We start from the raw sequence: 16,465 nt of genomic DNA, 5'->3' as shown, positions 1-16,465 counted from the left end.
GAGCAAGTGAGTCAACAAACAGCACATCCAGTTACAGATTAATTTGTGTGGAATCTAATAAACTTCAGAGTCCCTTCAGAGCAGGTTATTGGAACAAAAGAATTATTTGTTAAAATTACACCAGTTCAAACTGCTTTTGCCTGGGGACAAACTTCCTCAATTTATTCAAACCCAATTCAATGTGTTTTCTTTCTGCACTTCAACTGAGGATACTTGACTAAAGATGAAGAGATGCTGCAGAAAACATTCCTAGATCAAGGAAAATTAAGAGACATTTTACAAGGGCACCTAGTGGTTGGACAAGGAAGATTGGCTTCAGTCTGAAAGAGAATAGGTTTAGGAAAAAAACTCTCTACTGGGAGGGTGATGAGGCACTGGAAGAGGTTGCCCAGAGAAACTATGGATGCACCATCTCTGGAAACCTTCACAATCAGGCTGAATGGGGCTTTGAGCAATATGATATAGTGGGTAGCATCCCTGCACATTGCTGGGAGTTGAAACTAGATGATCTATAAGGTCCCTTCCAACCCAAACCTTTATATGACTCAGTGATTCTGACTTAGTTGCAATATCTTCATCAGATATAAGTCTTCTGTGTAAGACCCTCTTTAAAGCTATTAATCCAGTTCACTCCCTCAAATTTTACATAAATGCCACAGTGCTGTATTGCTAGCCCTACTTTAAACAAGAGTGACAGTTTCTCAAAGGAATCAAATCCAGGACACCAGTCAAAAGAGACCAGTATACACCAAAAAGCATCCCCAGGAACTCACCTAATTGAAATCAAATATCCAAAAACTTCAGTAATTTGGTTTAAGGTTTAATTTGCCTTATTCTGTCTAACTCGGTATGTAATACTGATTATTCTAAAACAAGAGAGTGCATCAGCACAGAAAAACAGTAAATGATGCATGTGTGGGAAGAAGAAAATAAAATGAGGATAGGCCTAAAGATTGTCCCCTGAGATCTAAGGACCAAAGACTTAGTAGGCTTGGACTAGTGGGAAAACATCCAGTCTTATAACCTTTTCTTTATATTTTGTTACAACTTCTGGCATTTCTAAATAGAATCATGCCCCAGGGCAACCAGGATCACCAGCAACAATGCCTGAAGTTCAGGATCTGCCCTCATTTTTTTCAGAGCTGTTGTAATTATTTCATTCTAGTGTACTCCCATCTATAATGGTCTTTCAAGGACAGACTGAAGCGGGGGGATTGAAGTATTGGCTGTTCTTCTAATGTGGGTGTAGAACACACTAAACACACATTGTTCAAGTGCACAATAACTGATCATGCAATCAATTATTACAGCTCAGCCAAGGTGAAGTCATTAAATCAATCCCTTTATATTCTTATCCTAAAGTATCCCTGGTAACTTCCTGAAACCCAGAAGTTTGAGCATTTCTCTAAAGAATACCAGGAGCTTATTAAATGCTGAAAATGAAGCATAGTCGCGCAGTAAGCAGTAACGGCACAAACACCATAACCCAACCCACTTCCACGAAGGAAGTCTGGTTTTTAAGAGGCCGGGTCGTTACTGCAGCCACCTCAGGAGCTGACATGGAAGGAGACACAACACACCACAGACCGGTCAACACAAGCAAGGAGCTGCTACTGCAGGGTCACTCACAATCAGTCACTGACCTGGGTTTGTTCTAAGCCCTGACAAGTGTCCAGCCCCAGCACAGCAGCTTCATAGCAGATTCGATAGAGGGCTCTCTGTATAATCAAGCTGCTATGCAATCTCCTGTCCATAAGGAGATAAAACCAACAAAACTGAGCTGCAACAGGCATTTTAAGTACCTTAGAGGGATCTGAAATACAATTCTCTAGACACAGGAAGAAGCATGAGGACTCTGGCCACATCCCTTCTCCTCTGCTGCAAGTGCAGGCTGTTTTGAAAAAGTTATCTTGTCAAGGTAAGTCCATTTATACTTGCTCCATCAACAAAAGCAACAGTTGCAGTAAAATTGTGGCTGTCTTCACTGGCCAGCTCGCTCCTTTATAATAATTGTAATGCAATACAGTGACAGTCAAGGAAAAACTCTCCCTTTTCTGCATATATTGACACACACTGTGCTGGGGCATACATGGAAGACTCATTTTTTCAATCTATTCTGGTGCTAGCATAAATAAATCCCTGCCCCTCCTGTGCAATGTCAGCCAAAGACAAGATGAAACACAAAAAATATTAAAAAAATTCCCAGATTCATAGACAAACCTGTGAGGCATGCTTTCTTAAATGTACATGCTATTTTACATAGAAAAAAAAAAGCTTTAAGAACTGCATGGAAATTATTCAGGTTGAAGATTTCTATTTTGAGAAATTATTTATTTCTACTAATCTTATTCTTCTACTAAGAACTGTGAGCTTCATAATTTCACCTCATTGCAAAGACAAGCATTTCAAAAGAGTCAAATTAGCTAACTTTCTCTGCAATTCCTCAGCCTTGGAAGAAGTTCACAAAATGAAATGTGTAAGGATATAATGGTTCTTAAAATCCCTAAATAACCAGCCTTTTCCAGGTTTTATAGAAACTTCACTCTATATCCAAGAAACCTTCTGGACAACAGCAACAATAATAATATAAAAATTGTTTCAGCTGGTATGTTCCCACAAAGTTTAATTTGGTTAACTGCAGCTAATTGGAAATTTCCGACAATACCACTTTTAGAAGCCTCAACAAGCTCTACTGGGAGGCTGTTTTCTTTAGAACCACACCTGTACAAAACCACACTTTTTATATATAGACAAAACAGAATTTTCTTTTCATACAGGCTGTGATTTCAACACCTCAGTGATCTCATTTACTGTTCATGTGCCCATCTGTGTTCTTCTTTAGCCAAGAGTAATCATGCGAACCTGCTGGTGTTTCAAACATAGTGACAGATACAGATTTTCGTGAATGTTTTTAGCAGAACATTTTAAATACCTAGTAGGCTTAAACCACAACATAAAGGCATCCATTGAAAGTGTTTACATTTTTCAGGGTTTAATCTACATTTATTATTTTTTACAGTCAGATAAAGTTACAGGCGAAGTCATATGATTGATTTAACTCCCATCTTAATGATATTCAGTGAGAATAGTAGCTTATACAAAACTTGAGATGCAAGAGAAATGGAATCAAATTGTTGTCACAGGACAGGTATCACATGGCAGAGGGATCTCTGCTGGTTTAAGCTGACCTTCCAGGAATGTGCTCTATATGAATTGATACTTGTGCTGCATTAACAAGCAGCAAAGGACATCAGCAGAAAGCAGAAGTCCCTATGAGAAAGTATCTCTCAAAGTCAGCCAGACCGCCTCCAATCATATGTGGATTGTGGCTAATGAAATTTATTTATTTTTATTTTATTTTTATTACCTTGCAGCATGCAGAGAATGTGTTTGTTGAGCTGGGCTGATCTCCAGTGTGAATGAACAAGTCAAATACTTCATCAGTGACCTACCATGCCAATACTGAGCAAGGCTAGATTATGCCATTCTTACTGGCATCTCAACCAACTCTGTGCAAAATGCTGACACTACCTGGAGGAGTTGGGGAGTGAAGGAAGGGTTTGGTAGGGAAGGAATATGAATCCATTACAACAGTTAATGTAGGTTCTCTAGCTTGTTTACTGTTTGCAAACAAAAAAAAAAATTTAAGTGCCTTAAAAGAAGTGTTTTAAAACTCAAAGACGGGGTATATTTTACCAATATCAGGCTTTGTTCTGTGTTTCCAAGCAAAAGACAGCATTCTAAACTGCTTCTAAATGGGCAGCTCCAAAGCCCAGCTCAAGATGCCAGTGGAGACTTGATAGTTAGAAATCTAGCCTGCACCATTCTTGCTTTTCTTCAGGGACTGCTCCAAGTAACATATTTTGTAGCTACAAATAAAATATTAACTACAAAGCAAAACAAAGGCACACTAGCCTGCTTCCTCAGTGCCCCACACATGGCAGAGTTATTGTATGTGGGGGGAGGAAAATGCATGGCTGACTACTTGCAGCGTTCCTGTCACAGACATGAGTCAAATCTTTCCAGCTGAGCAGAAGAGTCACCTACTCCTCCAACTCCTCTAACTGCATCCTTCCTACATTTATAACTGTGAAGTTGTTCCTGTAAAGGAATGCAACTCCCATTTTTCTCCCTCTTGGGAACATCTTTTTAAATAAAATGCTTTCCCTCTTTTTGCCACACAAAGAGAATCAGTTCTTTAAAACACAGAAAATGGTCAGATTTCAAAGAACTGCTCCCCCTCATCTTCAGTTGTGAGAAGTCTGAAAATTACATATTTTAAAGTCTTTAAATTAGGCTTTTTGTTTGTTTCACTTAATCTACTTTCATCTGTCCACTTGTTGGAAGAGCAGATTTATACAATTGTATGCCCTTCCAAAGGAGAGGGAGGGGAAAAAAAAAAGAAAAAAAAAAGGAAAAAAACAATCACATGTGTTCATCCTCCCAGGCATATCCCAGTAAGGTAAATGAACATGACTAGAAATACAGTTCTGTAAGCAGGCAGAATTTGTTTTGTTACAGAGATATATGTTTTGATAGCTCATCTTGTATCTGTGCATCACACTCATTCCTTGTCTATCCAGTCGCTGTAGACAAGAGGAAATATTTCAAGGAAATATTGAAGGGAAGCATTTCGATTTGTCTCAAGTTAATAGCACTGCCATTAAGCTGACAAATAGGTGAGAGTGCTACCTGTGAAATCCAGTTCTAGAACAACTGCTCCTTCAGTAAACTGATTAAACCACCTTGATAATAGGTTCTCTGTCTGCAAAGGCCAGACAGGTTGGAGCTTTACATCCCACATATATTCTTCCACATATTCTCTCCTCCATATTCTTGTTCTTCATATTCAGAAAGCTAGGGACAAACCTCAGCCACCTTTAAACAGCACTGGACTTTTAAAGCATGAAATATAGGTCACCTAGATTTTATAAACAGATATAATATAGGCCTGAAATGAGAATTACAGTTACTTTAGACTAGGATCCAGACAGACCATCAAATCTTAACTACCAGTTGTGTTCTAGTAAGACAGAAATTTAGCAGCTATCCAAGTCTAGCTCATTATACTCTTGTTTGGCTTTATTATTTGAATCTGAAGTTCCCTTAGCTGTTTGCAGATCTGCTTCTCATCGCTGTTAATACAGACCTGAAACCTAACCAGCGAGACATGGCTTGCAGGCATTGCTGCCCTCACGGAGGTTCAGCACACAACACTGCAGCTCATTTGAGCACATGTGATTCAGACTCCCCAGACTTCAGAGCTCTGCTCAGAGTCACATGGATACTCTAAAACTCCAGGAGTGGGTCTAAGAGCCTCTCTCTCTCCTGCCTGAGGCCCACCACTTTCTCTGGATGTCAAGAGCAGCCTTAAGTTTTGCAACTCCAGCTTCTCAGTGAAACAGTTGTGACAAAAGTAATAGAGAAATACCCCTCTGACTAGTTCCCTAAATCTCAGCTCAGAGATGTCACTGATAAAACATGAGTTTCAGGCTGAGCAAAGCAACTGTTCTCTAGATGTTGTTAAGTGATGTTATATACATTTATTTCTGCAGAAATGCTGGAAAAGTGAAACAAAGCACATCCTTCTCTACAGAACAGCTGAGAGAAGTTTCTACACACAGAATGCTCTGGGGTTGGGGATCTCAAACACAGGCACGTGTAAGAGAACTCACAGTACACACAGCAGCATATGCTGCTTCCCATTAGCTAGCTCATTTTCAATCTTCAAGGTCCTACGAAGGACTCACCAACACCCTCTCCTCCAAAGAAACTCAAAAAGTCCAGTACAGATAGCATTTACTGCAGTAGCTGAACAAAGGTTTGTACAAGGCAGAAGCAATTTATAGCTCTTAACACACCTTCAACAAAACAATCAATGGCATGATTGCATCAACAGATAAAAAATTTTTTTCTTTAAAGTTAAAAGGCTAAACAAGATGTTACCAAACACAAGCAGATGTCCTTCCATTAACTCCAACCAAAAAGAATACTATCTTGCAACTGATACAATTACTGAAGCAGTGTGTTAAACCAGCATAGAGAGGAGCTTTCCTAGCCAATCAGTAACAGTGGGCTAGACGAACTAGGAAAGCAATGAGAGTATTAATACAATATCAGCATCCTGCCCATGTATTATGAGTGAGGTACTTAACATATGTATTTTATCTTGAAACAGATCAGTTTTATTACTTGGAAGGTGAGGATGTAATAATTCAACCTTGAAGAAATGTTAAAGATTGCTGTTCTCACCCATTCTGCTTCCTATAAACTCTGGTGTATTACGAAATCTTGGCTGCACAATGTTATCTAATATAGGAAGTTCTGTATTTCCCCAACAAGTTAAAGGGCCAGCTTGTAGCTCAAAGGGCCAGTTTCTTTTCGACTAATCTTTATCTCATCTCCATCTCTATAGCAGTATTCCCACCTTGCTTGCAAGAAGTGTAAACTAGTTTTGAGGTACCTCCTGAAATAGCCTGGTGATCTGAAATGAAATTCATTTCCTCTATTAATCTCACACTGAAAACCAGAGTATCTACACATCTCCAGGTTAACCAAGAAGAATTCAAATGTGTTGACGCCTCTCACAAATGCTTAGCATCTCCAGGCAGAATTGCAAAACCAAGGCAACTGCTAAGATGGAAACCCATGCATTTATGGTTGAGATTCTTGTCTCTCCCCCTTCCTTCCTAACCAAGATGAAAAACTGCAGTCTAAGAGACATGGTCAGCATCTCACTAGCACTATAGGTGCCTAAGCTTGCAGGTTTCTTCCATCTGACCTGGAAGTTCCTGCAGCTCCCACACTCCAATAGAAAGCTGCACAGGTATTACACACAGTAGGAAAAAAAGCTAGAAAAGTCCGTAAGTCCTTAGAGACCGCAGTTCAGGAAACACATAGGATCCAGACCCTCATAAAAATCTATGGACTGCAAGAGTAACTGAGTGGTTGCAATTCAGTCAGATCTACACAAGAGCAAGGGATGGAATCTAGCTGTGTCCCTCCCAGGACTAGAAAAGTCTTTGGCTGCTGCTTTTCAGAGCAAAGCTCCTGTTTCTGAAGCCATGCAGCAGTGGGGCTTAGAGACATTTGGACTTGGATCTTGGCATGGCAGCAGCACCTATTTATTGCTCAGACTTTAGCCATCTAAATTTCAAGATACAAAAGACAGTGGGACTGCAGATAACGCTTCTGGCACATCTCCTATCTAAGCATGGGCAGCTTGCTGTTAGCATGCCTTGGGGAGGAGACAGAAGACGGAAGAGAAGGGACAGAAGGGGAAAGATGAGATTAAGGAATCAGTGAGTCCAGCACAAGACAGTTAATTATGTTCAGCAACTTTCATAATACTCCAGTTTCAATCACTGACTTTATGTTGTCATCTGACAGAAAACCTTTTTTTTACATCTTGAAGGCTCAGTGTCTGTCACAGGTGGGCAGCTGCCTCTGGAAGACCAAGTTAGAAGCCATCAGACTGAATGAGTTCACTGCGCAGATTTTAGGAAATAAAGCATGAGGACTTTTACAGAGTTGGTTTGTTAACTTTAGGTTGTGGAAATACCACCCTGAAGTACAGAAACTTTTCAATAAGGCAAAATTGCAATTGTTGTTCTTGTCTGTTGAGATCTTAAGAAATTCTTTCTGAAAGAAAATAGAAAATGTAACTGAAAAAACAGGAAAAAACCCAGTCTGTGCCACTATCCTGCACTACAAATACCAACTTCTAGAATTTGTCTTCAAAACAAAGATCAAAATTTTAATCAAAACTGACATACTTTACTGTCCAGAATTCATTTGAAGTTTTAACATTAAAATACTCATTTCTGCATGCACTCTGCATCCTGCACAACATAAAACACATGTACCAAAACTAGCCACATGTTGTTCATGACTACTTCCCTTCTGATGAACCATATGCTTAACATAGCTTATCAATCAAGTTGTATTTGCTTTGTATACACACACATTAAAAAAAAATGGAAAATGGTGAAAAAGGGAAAAAGGATTGACAATCCCAGCAGCCTAATAAACCTCTGGTTTGAATACTATAGTTAGGTGGCTAAAAATACTAAGTAGTATGAAACTAAGCACTGGTATTTTAAAACTTGCAGAATCTTATTTACATATCTAAGACATACAAGGAACAAGGGGAACCTGCGAGGCCACAGCTTCAGTCCCCACTAAAAAATTCAAGCTTCAGTAAATACTTGATGCAATCCTTGCTCAGCAAACACCTCAACCTAACACCTTAAAGTGTCCTTTAACTGCCAGGACAAAACTGGTGAATACAGAGTGATACTATCTGTACTTGCCATGGCTGATCACTGCTAACAATACACATGAAGGAAGGAATGGTCACTCTATGTGGAGTGTCAAAAACCTACTAAGTGAGTAGGCAGAGTCAGAGTTAATTCCCATGAATGAATCTGAGACACTCACCTCGAGTGGGGCCACCACCATTACTAAAATTTTACACAAAACATTCACAAATGTAACTTACAGCATTGTGTGATCTTCTGGATGTTAGAAGTTATGCGTTGGGCCAGTTGATTAGGATCCCCCAAACCTGGTCCATACGACATGGCTGAGTAGATCCGCTGTCACAGTCATCCACAACAGGAAAATGACAGGCAGTCTCTACCTACACAAAACAATAGTTATGTTTTGGTCATTGATTTATAAAGGTCTTCATCTTCTTAAACAATACATGGGAGAAGATTAAAGAAAACTCCATATACTAATATTTACCCTCCCTGAACACACTGTACTTCAAAGACAGGGTTTATTTTTTGTCAAACTACTTATATATTTTCCGCATTGTAATCAAAGAGTGTAATTTCCATTGTATTTACCATTCCAGTAAAAAGATGCTTAATCTGAAACTGCCAAATCCTCTGAAGAATTACATCCCAAACCAATTACATCGTTATTTACACACCATATATCACCCACTTCAAAAGTAAAATCCAGCATAAGTAACCACCAGAAAAAAAACTTCAGAAAAAAGGCAGCAACCAGTTTCTTCCGAACACCAATCATTTGTATCAACTTCAGTTTTAGTTTAACCCAGTGCCACCTAAGTTCTATGAATGCTAATCAGCACTTTATCCTGTTTCAGCTGCTGTATTTGTCAATATAAATTCATTTTTCAACAACTTGGGTATTCAAACACATTTTTTAGGGGTGTTTTTCCATCCATACAGATAAAATTTCAGCACAAGCTCATGGGCACATATCCTAAATCAAATTTAGCAAGACATAAATTACAATACCTGTGCAAATCAAAATTAGTGGTTTATCTGTTCTGCAGTGAGAATGGAGAATAATCAAGTGCAACACATCCAACACAAACCCACAATTTTATCCAGGCTGTGCTTTCCTGCACATCACAGGTTGAACATTTTAGCTTCACCACTTCTCCGCATTTCCATTGTTCAACCCAAACCATGTGCCTTCCAAACAATGTCCTCTCCTCCTGGCCCATCAGCTTCTGGTTAAGAGACACCACTAAAACTCCGTTTCAGGTATAGAGAAAAAGAAAGCAAATTTACTGTGTGAAAATAAGGAAATGAAAGGACCAACTGATTTGTCAAGTATGACAGCAGCTGTACTACAATTTGCAAACCAAAGTCCTTAAAACCTTTTTTTAAATACAAACAATTAACAGTGCTTGTAGCCAAATATTTCCTTCTACCTTGGAAATGCCTGTATTAACACAGGCAGCAATACCCTGGCTGTTTTAAAACACAACTGGTTTCACATCTCTGTCATATAAAATGATCTCTAGCAGAGCCAAGACATGTACTGGTCTTGACATTGTACAACTCACCAAAACTTCAGAGGTCAGGCCCATCCCTGCCACCCTTAGGTGACATCACCTGTGCCCCATGAAAAAGCTGCTGCTACCATGAAGACAAACTCTGCTTAATTTCAAAATGGCTGCTCCACTATGATCCCAAACCCTGCTTGGGGTGATCAGGCCCTAGTAATGAACAACCTGACTGCAGACAAGGCCACAGGGAGTGTACTTGCACTCTTCTTCTTGCTGCACCATTGCCAGTCATGATAACTGTCTGCAGTGTCGTTTCCTTTATCTGTACCACCTGCAGATTCAAGTTATTTTGACTAAAGTCTGGAGTCAGTCAGCCAGCCAGCCTAAATCCCACTTATCTGGGCCAAGGCTGGAATTTTTTTTTGGAAATTCCAGGCAACATCGCACTGAATTTGTATTGCAAGACCAAACCCACACAACCTTTACAGCAAATAAATGGCTCTATACCTTAGTGTATTGACTAAGTAAGGAAATCTACCAATTCAGTGAAAAATGCAATAATAGGCATAAAATCCAAAGAAACGACCTAAAAACTAAATTTGAAAAAGATTTCTCAGAACTTCTGACAGGTTTTTGTAAAAGTTATTACTATTTCTAGATACCCTAGTAGCATGCTAACTACAATGCTACTGACTAAAAAACTTTTTAGTTAAATATTACAGTTAATGTTAAAAGTTGTTTAACTTTTATGTTTAATGGTAATGTTAAAATGACACTGCTAAGGAGAAGAGATGGCAAAAGACCAAGCCACCTTGTGTAGAATTAACTGAAACATTTCATGATTGGTTTTTCTTCTTTCATATTGGTATTCACCTAACAGCTGCCCGTAGCACTGTTCTCAGGAATACCTTTACAATAAGAGATATGCACTGAATATTTCATCCAAGTCTTGACAAAAGCAGCTACTGCTTTTTTTTTTGTCTTGCAAATTTCTACAGCTAACTGTAAATATCTTTAAAGAAGTTACACTCCACTACACTGACAAGTGTACAGATTGTTCAATACATAAGACAAGAATTTTTCAACTTTCTACGACAGCCAAACACAATAGATAGCAAGATGTTCAGAAGACAGAGTACAAAGTCCACAAGATATAGTTCAACTTTTCATCTGCACCTGTAGATCTCTCTAATCATTGACACAATTCTTTTTATCAACTCATATACTTAAGAATTGAGACTTATAGCAAATTTGTAGGATGGCCATGTAAATTCACAGCTGGTTTACTCCAGGCACATTCCTCTGCTAACAGAGCTATTCCTGAGTATTTCAATAATACAGGTAGGTGACAGTAAGTGACTGTCTGGGGAACAGACAGAAAGAGAGGTAAGAGGACAGCCATCAGCTGTCATCACCTCCCAATTTTCACCACATTTTCTCCCTCTAGTTCTCACAGTAACATGGGTCTGAACCTGATGAACACCCTTCTTCCATTCACAACCCCTTCATTTGTGAGTTACTCAAGCTCCTCTGAAAACACAGATAAGCTGAGCCCTTGGAAAGTCAACTGCTAATGACCTAGACAAGGTCAGGGTTTCAACCACCAGGAAAAAAAACAAGCATGCACCAAGCACTTCTTTCCATCCAGGGTTATAGGAGCATTCATCAAGACACTGCATTTCCACAGAAATTACCCCTTTTCCCTTCCACAGCATTTAAGTACTCTGCTGTGATGTATTTGGTATGACTGGCTGCACAACTTACAAAACAGGGAAGTTAAAGGCCTGCTGCAGTTGCAGGAAGTACACTTTGCCTTCAGAATGGAACCGAGCTGCATTTGTGGTAGTCTTCAGTTCCTCTAAAAGTTTCAGTCAGGTGTGAGTTTCTGATTGTACATTTTATTATCTTCTGCTCACCATCACTGCCTCTCAATAGGAGTACACCGAGTGCCAATTCGGCTTTTCAAGCTACTGTAGAAGTTCCAAGGAACTGAGTGGACAGGCACAAATTAAATGAAAAATCAGAACATTTTGTTAACACTAACTGAAGCAGGATCTCCCTGTACATTGAGGCTTAAAGAACTCAAAGGACTGAAGATATTTTCCATAATTTCTGCATTAACTAGTTCCTACGTCATTTGGTCACTTCATACCAAAACAAAAAATGAACCTTAGTACCAACATATCTTCTAGACAGGTGTTTATCAGGCATAAGAAAAAATCCACTTTTCCATCGACTATGAATGTAGAGACCAGAAAGTCTCCGCATCTAAGCAGCTCCCCAGTGTCATTCCTGAAGCTCCATCAGGACAAAAGGAAGTGATGTGACAAGCACTGCACATGTCAGATTTCACAGCAGTCACACAAATATTTTGCAGACTCCAGTAAGCTACAGTTAATAAGCACCTAATCTATTTTGTATTTTCTCATTTAGGTATTCGAAGAATTCTCCTTCTCCCAGAAGTCTAGCCCAGATACATTAGGATAAGAACCCTTAAGCAACAGTTTGTCTGTTTGAGCAATACTATAGCATTAGGACCTAGAATGTTTACATGGACCCTTAACTTTCAAAAAGCAAAAAGCACACAATACATTCCATAGAACACTTGAAAATTTAAATCTGATCTGATTTTATGCCCTTAAGTATCCAGAAATAATTCATGGGGCTTTCCTTACAGGATATTCTTTTCCTAAATAAAGGTCACAGTAACAAAGCTTCTCCTAAACAATATGTGGCTTCCTTTACGAACTACCCCTCCCAAAAAAAAAAGGTCAAAATTCTTCAAGCAGGGTGAAAACACAGCCAAAAGTGATGAACTGCTGAAAAACTTGGGCGAAAATTTCATCAAGTCACAATGTTTGCTACAGAAAAAATAAGGACCTCCTGCTACAGCACCTGAGGGATTCTCCTAACAGACTCTTAGCAACTGAATTAATAAGATACAGGTGAGCATTAAATCTGTCATTATTCTGCTAAAGGATGAAAGAGGTTTAATTTTTTCCTGCACTTATGTCTCTTTTTCCTTTATACTTCAGGTAAAATATTTAGAGACTGATATTACATTTCCCACTTTCTGCTTTTACAGCTCCTTGTGTTGAAATCCTGGTCCACAGGCAGGCTGTAGGCCCCCATAATACAAAACCTACCGTGGAGCATAACAAATAAGCAAACAAAGTAGCAGAAAAATTAAATTCTTCTTGCCTTCTTAAAAGAAAAGTTTCCAGATTATTTTTTTATCCTCTACTTTCAGGTAGAAGTCAAACTTAAATCCATATATGGTAGGAAAAAGCAAAGTTTATTTAAAACTGCATCAACACTAATAGAAGAGATGTCAAAAGGTACTGCCTACCTACTCTGCACAATTCCCATGTTACTGATATTGAAACCTACCAAAACCAATCTAACAGCTCTGTGTTTGGGGTTTTTTGAAGTAATTACTAGACTGTGCCACTGATCAGTGTTTTTAGTCATTTTTTTCTAAAAATGATTCTGTTGAACAAAGACGCAACTTAAAGCAGTGACATTTAAACTGCTCAGCATGAAAAGCTAAATTACAGAAGCCTGAAATTCTACTAGGCCTAACGCATCACCAACGCTGAGCATATATGGATAAAAATTACCACCCTTACAATTGTCTGATTCATCCACACTGATATTTATGATGAACTAGGTGAAGGAAGTGCATAGCTTTCACAAGCCTAAGAGAACATATTAGTGCTTGGCAAAATGCCTTAAGCAAGAGAATTATGTTTCCTAGGAGCACACAAGGCATTTAAGCCTTACAATGAAGCAAGGAAAAGGAACACTAGGGACTGGAACTATGGGGAAAGAGAGGGAATGAAAAGTCTGAAAATGGACCTGATGACCATTTCAAAGTGACCAGTTTCTCTTGCAGCTGGTTATCTCACGGGAAAAAGAAGATGGATGAGAAGCCTGATATATGTGGTGTGCTGTTTGTTCTCACCCAATTCTTTATCAGGGTAGCTTGTTGGCAACCAAGTGAACAGATCAAGCACACGGAGGGAGAAGTTACCTTTGCACAAAATCTGATTGCAATGCATGCCAAGTCTCTCTGAGGCCTACCAGGGTGCTAATGACCACATATAGCTCATGGTCTCTTTTCTTCTCCTCTCTCAAGAGTTTCACTTCAGTGTAAGCCACCAAGCAGAGTGCTACCTCATATTCTTCCAAAGACTATGAAAGGCATCATCATAAAGCAAACACAGACACAGGTTATAACAATGTCAACACTGAGTAGCATTTTCTTCTAATTTTGACATATTTTAACTATTTTTTTTGTCTCCTTTTCCTTCTTTTCCATTAAGAGCAATTGCACAATCCCCAGGCTCCAAGCAGAAGGGCTGCACTGCCGGCAAAGCATAAGGCTGCATAATGACCCGTCAGGAGGGCTCCACTCGCCCTGCTGGCACAGCCGTCTGCCTTTGAATGGCTCGTGGAGGGGATCACAGCACAGGAGCACATTGCTTCTGACCAAGTATCCTGAGATTTTAACACCGGGCGTTTTCAATTAAGGTGTAGTGCCCTGCGGTGCATGCAAAGCGGAGTGAAACCTTCCACTGCCTTGCTGAGTTTGAAGAAGCCTGAGTTTCCAATGCAGCGCCGAGTGATTCACCAGGAAAACAGCGATAACGCCGGGCGCCAGGCCCGGGATCACTACTTACACCGGCCACTTTTATAATGTCCCCTCCTCCCGCTGACATGCTCACCTCGGACTTGGAACAGCAAGGGGAGCATTTCCACTAGGAGGGGGTGCCCGTCCCACCCCACAGTTCTACACCAGCTGCTATAAAACACCCGCTGTAGGCCCCGACCCTCCCCCGAGAGCATCGCCGAGCCCAAGCCTTAGTACCGTGGGTGTCACAGGGAAGGGTGCGGGGAAAGGAGCTGCTGCTGACACGACCGGCCGCGCTCCAACTCCGCGCTCCCCTCGCAGCCCTGGCCCCGCCGCCCCCGCCTCGCCCCCAGCCGCCCCGCTCGCCCCACGGCCGGGCACGGGGGCGCGGCCCCGGCTCCAGGAGGCCCTTCCCGCCGCCCTCCGACAGGCTCCCCGCGCCTGACAGCCCCTTCCCGGCGGGCCGGACGCCGCCCGGATCCCCACTGCCTACGGCAGACGGCACCCCCAGCGCCCCAGCGGAGCTCCCGCGGCTCTTACCCGGCCCCGGCGAGCCCGCTCCCAGGGGTGCGGCTGGGGGCGGTGGCGGTGCAGGGCGTGGAGGGGCGGGCAGGCCCCGGCCCGGCCCGCCCGGCCGTGACGGGAGAGGCGGGAGGAGGCGCGGCCCCGCCCGGGCGGCTGCGAGCGGGGCCGGGCGGTCCCTGAGGGGCGGCCCCTCCCGGGCCTGCGGGGCGACCCTGGTGCTGACGGGCCCCGGGGGCTGCCCAGGGGAACGGGGCCACCCCGGCAGCCGCAGCCCTATGCGACTGGAAAACGTGAGGGTGAAGGGCGGAGAGAGTGTCTTTCAGGGTGTTGCATGGTTGCTGTTGCACCAGGAAGCAAGGCGAAAACATGGGCAAGGATACAATATTATAGTGAAAAATACGACGTTACTTTGTTAATAGCCTGCTTTGCCCGCCCTGCCTTCCGCTTGGGTTATTTCTACTCTAAAGGGGAATGGACAATTCAAAGAGAGGGCGTGGTAAATTGTAGATCTCTTTAAAGTTGCCTTTGAATGCAGAGATACGCAATATACAACTGGGATTAGGGGCAAGCGATGGCAGGAGCAGGAAAAATCAAGGATGCGTTCACACGGCTGCCGGCCCCGGGCTCGGGAGGACAAGGAGGATGGGATAGCCAAGCACCCTGGCTCCTCCCGGCCCAGCTACCTGGGAAGTGACAGACTGCCTGCACAGCATTGGAGGCATTTCTGCATCCTCCCCACTTCGTCAAAGGGACAATGACAGGGCCAGACGCTCCCCAGAGCCCCGGGCCCGAGCTGCTTCGTCTGCAGGATACCCCCGTGCGCATTAAATAGCACAGAGCAAACAGCCCGCAGACCCGATTGCTGGGAACGCCGCCTCCTCCAACACAGGCCAGCCTCGCCTGAGGAAGAGCTGCAGGAACTGGAACTGCAAGCTTAATTCTGCTTCATCATAGACCTTGGTCGTTGCTAAGATTTAGAAATAGCTGAAGCAGTGAAAAACATACTAGGCATCCTAACCCAATAATAACAGAGAAGTCTAATAAACTGCAAACACAATGGAGTGTTAAGTTAAAGGCCTGAAATAGGCAAGACTACCCTTTACCTTACATGGTTGGTTCTGTCAGGGTCTCAAAGCATACTGAAAGAAGAAACAACATAGTCTCCGAGACTTGCATGCCTATATAGAGTTCTGACGTTAATAGATGGTTGGAAGTGTCATTTTATCCCTTTCATGAATTGAAGTTACTAAGGAGAAAAGCCATTCTGATATGTCTTTTTGCTGCAGGAATGCGATATACATAGGCAATCTATTTTTACCAGGCTATTTTATTAGTGATGATTTTAGCTTTGCTACATGTGCAGGTGTTTCCCCCAAAATCCCACTAGATGGTGCACTAATGAGTATAATGCACATTCCTTCCAAATTAAGGGCCTCGATTATTATTTCTGTCATATAAACTCCATTGATTGACCCAGTCACTCCTGCTTTATAAAACTTCGCAGAGATCACTGTCAGTTTCCCTCCAGAAAATAG

General features: G+C 41.7%; 1 protein-coding gene across 1 annotated transcript in view; it reads right to left on the bottom strand.

Annotated features, from left to right (window-relative positions):
* Positions 1-15,278, bottom strand: part of STX7 (syntaxin 7) — a 31,310-nt gene extending 16,032 nt beyond the window's left edge. The window contains exons 1-2 of the mRNA XM_074537800.1: positions 14,946-15,278; positions 8,501-8,641 (exon numbers count right to left, since the gene is read on the bottom strand). Of these exons, the coding sequence (XP_074393901.1) occupies positions 8,501-8,582 (82 nt within the window). The 5' untranslated portion in view covers positions 8,583-8,641; positions 14,946-15,278. The remainder of the gene's footprint in view (positions 1-8,500; positions 8,642-14,945) is intronic.
* Positions 15,279-16,465: the final 1,187 nt, after the last annotated feature.

This window comes from Zonotrichia albicollis, chromosome 3, assembly GCF_047830755.1.
Source record: "Zonotrichia albicollis isolate bZonAlb1 chromosome 3, bZonAlb1.hap1, whole genome shotgun sequence".
NCBI lineage: Eukaryota > Metazoa > Chordata > Aves > Passeriformes > Passerellidae > Zonotrichia > Zonotrichia albicollis.
The sequence above is the reverse complement of the archived record's forward strand: the minus strand, read 5'-3'. Positions and strand labels throughout refer to the sequence as shown.